The sequence below is a fragment of the Rhipicephalus sanguineus genome, unplaced genomic scaffold (assembly GCF_013339695.2).
Source record: "Rhipicephalus sanguineus isolate Rsan-2018 unplaced genomic scaffold, BIME_Rsan_1.4 Seq872, whole genome shotgun sequence".
NCBI lineage: Eukaryota > Metazoa > Arthropoda > Arachnida > Ixodida > Ixodidae > Rhipicephalus > Rhipicephalus sanguineus.
In genome coordinates, this window is record NW_023616180.1 from 52,970 (window position 1) to 60,001 (window position 7,032).

Here is a 7,032-nt window from a genome sequence, read left to right on the forward strand (position 1 = left end):
AACTGCATCGTCGGCACGTTCTCACGACCGACCGAGGGAGCGGTGCAGCATTTCTCCGATAACAATGCTGGCGCCGGCCAGCTTAGGATACCTGTGTTCGCTATATGGCGAGAGTCCCGTTCGCTGTCTGTTCAGTATGTCATCGAGCCGTACCTCGACGTATCCTCCCCGTAGTCTCAGGTTCCCGAGAAACCGCGACAGAGCAACCAAGCAGACTGGCATTTTCACGATAGCTGCAGACAGTCGGGGGATGGGTCCGCGCCGGCCCGATGCCCCACGATCCTTTCTTCTAGTCTTTAATTCTTTGTTGTCAGCCCGCACTCGCTGTGCGCCCGCATTCGAAGAGCAAATAACATCGAAGTACCGCCACTGCGAGAAGGGTGCACGCAGCTTTGCCGTGTTGAATACGATTCAAGCGCGAGCAGTGCGACGAGGCGCTGTATCGGAGTGTGGGTCGAAACCCATCTCAGCTGTCATTCGTTCCAAACGCGCACGCAGGTTTCCGTCCATGGTTGGCAGAGCGATGAAAACACTACGGCAGTTCGAGGTGCACACCCAACATTACCAAACCGACTCACAGTTTTCAAGCACGCGCGATACACGGTGCGATACACCGCTCGACGACGACCGCGCATGCCGACCGGACGTGGCGCCACAGACCACGTGGTTGCGCCGAGATGCCAGAGAGAAAAAAAATGAAGAAAAAAATGCCGCCGGCGCTGACGTAACTCTTCGGCGCCTACTCGCACCTCCGCCCTCCCCCCTTCACGACCCGCGCAGCTTTCCGCGCGCTCGCGGCGTTGAGTTGAGGGAGAAAGCTGCGGAACGTGATCTCTATAATTTGGTAACACCACTTAGACTTGACGGATTCGAAAAAATTGTGCGGCATATGACTCGTGAAGAGTGATACGTCAATAATGAGACTATTCCAATATAACTAAGAAAGGTGTTGCAGGGCCCCTTTAAGCATCGCTTTGGGTGGCAGTGGCCGGTGATTTAAGAGAAAATGTTTAGGCCTTGAGCGGTTTGGTTCTAGAGCAGTGAGTGAGTGTGCGGCGCGCTGCGCGCGCCGCACACTCACTCGCTCAGTCGTTGCCGCCAAGAGCGCAGCAGACGCTTCATCTTCTGCATCGCACCCCGAACACGTGGGCCTGGCACGCGTTCTATCGCTGCACCAATTTGTCCGGCGTGGGATGCAATACCTGGGATGGGCGGGAGAACGGATACACAGAGAGAGAAAGAAAGACAGAGAGAAAGCAAGAGCGAGAAAGACATTAATAGAGAGAAAGAAAAGTTGGCTGCTCCCTCAACCATAGAAATCGGTATAACATTTTCCACGGAATATCCCTTTTGTTCTGATTCACCCAATTCATGACGGCGGCCTCTCTCTCTCCCCCCCCCCCCCCTCACCCCCGCTTTCGCAGTTGCCCTCCCCAACTCTTTTGTAGCGGAGGGGGCACGAAGCATATACACACGAGCACTAAGGAAATCGGTTCCAGCCTAGAAGAACACAAGTCCATTTCTCGAAACGTCGGCGCGAGCTCCCACCCCCTGTTTACGGATTTTTAGAAGCAGCTTTTTGTCGGGGCGGTTTCCGTCCTTCCATTGGTGACCGTCTGCTCGGGAACGATCTGGGCTTGCACACGCTAGTACGTTCGGGCCTGTGAAAAGAACTGGTTAAAGCGCTGTGGCCCCTCCCCCTTATAACCATGTGTGTTGGCACGCGCTAACGCGTTCGGGCCTGTGTAAGGGGCTGGGTAAGACGCGAGCATTAGCTTAAGTTCCCCTACTGAGTGTAAAATTCCATTCCACGAAATGCATATTTGCTGACGGCTCCTCTACCCGCATTTGCTACGGTTGCGGCGCTTTCATTCCTGCCATAAGCCAGACATTCTCGTGGTCGTGGGGGAGCTCTGGGGGCGGCAGCTCCGCCCAAAATTCTTGCGCTCTCCTATTACCTCCCCAAGAGAAAACACAGTAAAGCCACAACGCATATGTTCCCGACCCCCCACACCCATCCCCTGCTCTGCCTCTGTAAAAAAATCCTGGCGCCACCACTGCTGTTGACGTTTAGGGCGATTATCGTCAATGACATCGACTTAGCTGCATGCAATGAAATAGGCAAACAGGCATATGCCGGCAAACTTAGCGACACTGGGCAATTTTCACTGACACGAAAGTCCCAATGCAAAAGCCTTTGCACAAGCGCGTGATATTAAGTATATTTTGGTCACTAACATCGCACACGAATATCACTTCGCATGTAACGCTGTTCACGTGGCAGAGCTGCAATAGCTTCCGGAACGTAGCGCCATATTAGGCAACGAAAAGGCGGATGCAGCAGCTCGCAAAGGGCATCGGCACAGGAGGTTCAGAAAAGATTCTTTTTTATCTAAAAGTGAGGCCTAATTTATTGCAAAGCGCAGCGTCCCTACGGAAAGGAACATACGCTCGTCTTGAGTGCGAGACAATTGTGCAGTCTTTTGCAACACTGACCAAGAAATGCTATCTAAAGTCTTCCACGGCGTCTCAAAACACTGTAACCCGCTTCGACTGAACATTGCCAACACGAATTGTAATCGCCAGATTACAAGTTCATGTTGAGACAGCCGCGGCACCGTGGAGCCCATAGGGCTAGACCTGTAGCCAGGGGAGTGCACTAGGAGCCCAGCCCCCCCCCCCCCCACACGCACACACACTCACACTTCCCAAAACTTTTCGTGAAGTAGGATGTTTTACCTAAATAAATGAAGAAAATAAGTGTTTTTCACGAATATTGAGGGCCTTCAGCAAGTGCCACCCTCGCGAAAAAAATTCCTGGCTCTCACTACGGGCCTGCATGAGCACATGTTGCTCGAACCCCCCACTTGAAAAGATGATCGATAAGAAGATCAAGGGAACCCTCCAAAAAATCCACAAAGGATGGTTGATTTAGACGTGGATGTTTGGTCCATCGCCTTGCCCATCCAAACAGCGCAAACCGGTGAGCGTTTAAACCAGGCCTTTATAAAAAAGAGGTTTCAGTGGCGGCGTCGTTTGCTAAAAAAAAACCGGTGCCGGCGAGCGTAAATAATTGTTGCCTTCGAAGATGAGCCGGTCACGTGCGTTGATAAGCGTTTTGCAATAACTGATGCTCTCGCGATCGCGGGCTTGTCGGCGATCAGCCGTTTTCTAATATGCACATCTCGTCTTTTATGGAGGCGATTTGTAATTTCACGTGGCCACATTTTATTGTTGCCTGGATATTAACGCGTGACCGTAGCTGTTGCCTGTAGCAACTGAACTATTGCGGTACTGAGCACGTGGATGAAGGTACAATTGCTGGCATGAAGGAATGAAACAATTTGGAGAGAGTAGTGCGCGATGCGATATACACAAAGAAAGAAAGTAAGAAACAAAATTAGTGCATTAGGCACGCCAACACTGCGCTTCACTTGCCGATAAGGCCTTTATTATTATTTTTTTTGTCATTGTGTGTGAAAGCTGCGACTGACACACGCGGCTGTGTCCGTCGCAGCTTAATTGCTACAGATGCTGCAGTAAAATACTTTCACGAAATTTAGAAAATGAAGTAAACCTTGTGTTATTTTCGGTGCTAAATACCGGGCAAGCAGTTCATACTATGTTTCGCACCTGGGTGCGTGAGATGGTCATGTAGAAAGCAAGGAGCGCATATCTGGCAGGATTCCGGTTGCGTTGGAGGCAAATCACGTGACGCGAGTTGTTCGCTGAAACATCATTGCGTGAGCTCGCAGGTCACGTGATCTTGCTTTACCCAATGAAGTGTAATCGGGCGCATTTCAAATCGAGTGTTGGAGCTACAACACTACGAGATCTCGCTAGAAATCACATGACGTGAGACGTTCGTTGAAACGCGATCTCCTGAGCCCGCATGTAACTTGATCTTGCTTTCACCAATCAGGTGTAACGCGCGCGCTTGAAATCTAGCACCGTATGTACGACAACACGTTATCTCGCCAGCCAATCACATACACTCGCGCGCTTCGGTGTACGGCGCTCTTACCGGCATGAAACTGGCTGAGTTTCTCCACTCGATCGAATCTCTTGCAGAGTGGCATGTAAGCGAATAGTATCATACTTCTCAGTAAACGCTTTCTCTCTCTTACCCTCTCTCTCGCTCGCTGCTGCCAAGGTCCCCGTTTTTTAAAACCTAGAAGGGCATCTGGCAAACTGTTGCCGAGGGTAACCATCGCGAAGTTCGAAAGATTTAAATATGTGGGCTATATCGTAAAGATTTCAAAAAGCTAGACGCTCACAAGTGCGAAACGCTTGGTTCATGTATGTGTGAAACTGTCCAGCACATGAGTGGGAGATTGAAAGCGGTTAAACGAGAACGAAAACAACCCAAAAGGAGGGTGACAGGGCCTTCATTTGTGCACCTATATATATTTCGCTCAATTTTCTCTTCACGATGTTTACTGGCGAGTTTATCTCGCTAGACTCGTTACAGAGGTTGCAAGATCGTATTCGCTTAGGGTTGGCCACATTATACAGTATGTCTAGTAGTACAGAGTATTTTGAAACGTTTATTAATGGACTGGTACTGTCTTATCGCAGGATGCGGGCGGCACGGCTGGAGATTCCTGGTCGAGGAGGCGAGCGGCCATCCTTTTTTTCACGTGACTCTTCATCTGGCGACACAAGCTCTCGGCCTCCGAACAATATTGAAGAAGACCCGCGAACTACTGGACCCGCGGCCTCGTCTTCCTCGTCGTCATCGGGAGAAAACTATGAAGATGAGTTGGACTTTGCTCGAGAGTTGGCGTCTAGCAAGCGGAAGTCCCTTGCCGGAGGTAGCTCTCGTCGAAGCAGCCGCGTCACTTTCGGCGCTGCGGCCGCCATCTTGCAAGTTCCAGGCATTCCCAGCCCACTGTCCGGGTCGCCGCGGTCCGGGTCACCACGCTCAGCTTCGCCTCGTTCAAGCTCCCCTCGCTCAAGTCTGTACCCTCGCTCCGGCTCGGTTAGCTTCTACGCCGAGCCCAGCTTCATCCAGGACGTGGTAAATGATTACGACGATGATGCAGATGACGAGGACGACCTGGAGGCCACCGACTGCGGTGTGGACGCCAGGTAGCCGCGGCGAGGCGGCGGCGATTCGACCGCCGCCTGCTTCGTGGTGCTGCCGCGTTCAGGGTCCTCCCGAATTGGAGCCGCTCTAGCGTCCGGCACCGGAATGCTAGAGACGTTGCTTTGAGCATTCCTCCCAGGACGAGGGCACCGTCTCGCACTGAAAAATAGTCCTCCTGAAGCATGAATTGCGCATTGTTACGGACACGGTGAAGAACGTAGTAGCGCTTGCTTGGTACGGAATATGATTGATGAATAATAATATTATATGTTGATGACCTGATGAAAATCTGTGACTACATGATCTTTAAAAAGAGGTTGTTACGTTTGTAAGAGTTATATGTTTGTCCATCTCTAAAAAGGCATCGAAATTCTCTAAGAAAAAAAAAAAAGCAAATGCATGCGCGTGTAACTCGCTTTTCAAAGAGAACAGTTTCAATAAAAGTGTACAGACAAATCATATTCGAGCATTTCAAAATATTAGTGCAAGAAGGAACAGGCTCTCGATTTCAGGTACTTGTTTTCTAGCTGCGGTTCCCTTTAATGCAAAAAGACGTCGATTTATTCGCACAACCTCGTCATCAAGAATTTAAGTAGACTTCTTTTTCACTGTCTCACTTGAAGCTTAGCGTAAATGTAACGGTGTTTTACTGATTCACAGTAGATAATTTAATTATTGAATCGGTGCGCTTCGTCGAAAGCATATTCAACTTAGGCTATATTGCCCAAAATTTAAAGAGCCATGGAATGGTAATTGGTAGCATGTTATATTTGCGATGGTTCACTCTAGATGTTGCAGTATGTTGATATCTGTGCTTCAATAAAAATAGCAAATGGACTTTATTTTCGGTCAATTACCCATAAATACTAAAAGCGAGTGAGATGGTGCCCTGTGTCCTACACACAAAATACCTTTGTGTAGATTGATATATCGCACTGTAGTAGCAAGAGCACCTATCGCAACCCACTTTAGGTCAGCTGAGGGAGCTATTGGCGAAACGGAAATACTGATGCAGAGTCAGTGTCAAGGTTGGTCGGTTTTGAAAATCGAGTGTTGGGATTCGCAGCGCTAGAGCTAAATCGCACGGCAACTTCGGTGATATTTGTAGGCTTAGTTGTGGACACGCGAGGTTTTGTAACGGCGAGCTACCTGAAAACTTTTGTCCTACAAATTATCAGCAGTTTCGGGGCAGTTAATGCAAACTCATCACAAAGCATATCGCAGCCATTATGAATCAAGTACAACTTCAGTAGTCACCCCATTATCAGTACCTGCTGCAATCGCACGCATTAGCGTCAAGGTACTCCAAGGTACTTCAAGGAAGGCTGTTTTCGGAGTGTACAGAAATATTTGGATATTCCTACACATTGAGTCTGTGGTTACGAAAGTATTCTTTGTAACAGCATCTAAAGAATTTTTGATGCGGTGACTACGCCTGCATTGGTGTCGTTATAAGGTGTGCCAAAGGTCGTTAGGACATTTGGCTTTTCTCTGTAATAAAGAGGTGACTTTTTTCAAGTGGTAGGTGCTGGCGACACATTGATCTACATCTACAGTGATCAATCATGTCGCACTACAATGACCAATTAGCTCCACATCTTTATTAAAGCAATGAATGTTGACAGAGTTATCACAATTGTTTGCAGTGTAAGTTGCCACCACAGCGAGCAGAATAACTGCGTCGAAATGAATTATATGAAGTCCATAGAGAACTGAGAAAATCGGAAGGCAGGATCACTGACTCAAATGTAAGCTTGGCAAGCAGCCCCATGATTGGAAAGGTAATTTTTTTGGTAGCCTCTATGGAAGGCAACAGTACGTACTTATGCAGCATACCACATAAGCTTACCTAAACATACCTGAGAAGCGTTCAAGGTAAAACGAGTTTGTGGTTCTCTTTGCGAGATATGGTAGTATATGCGCGTCTACGAAGAAAATGCATG

General features: G+C 48.8%; 1 protein-coding gene across 1 annotated transcript in view; it reads left to right on the forward strand.

Moving 5' to 3' along the window:
* LOC119378557 (uncharacterized) overlaps nucleotides 1-7,026 on the forward strand; it is a 33,111-nt gene extending 26,085 nt beyond the window's left edge. Inside the window, exon 2 of the mRNA XM_037647648.1 lies at nucleotides 4,579-7,026. Coding sequence (XP_037503576.1) covers nucleotides 4,579-5,095 — 517 coding nt within the window. The 3' untranslated portion in view covers nucleotides 5,096-7,026. The remainder of the gene's footprint in view (nucleotides 1-4,578) is intronic.
* Nucleotides 7,027-7,032: the final 6 nt, after the last annotated feature.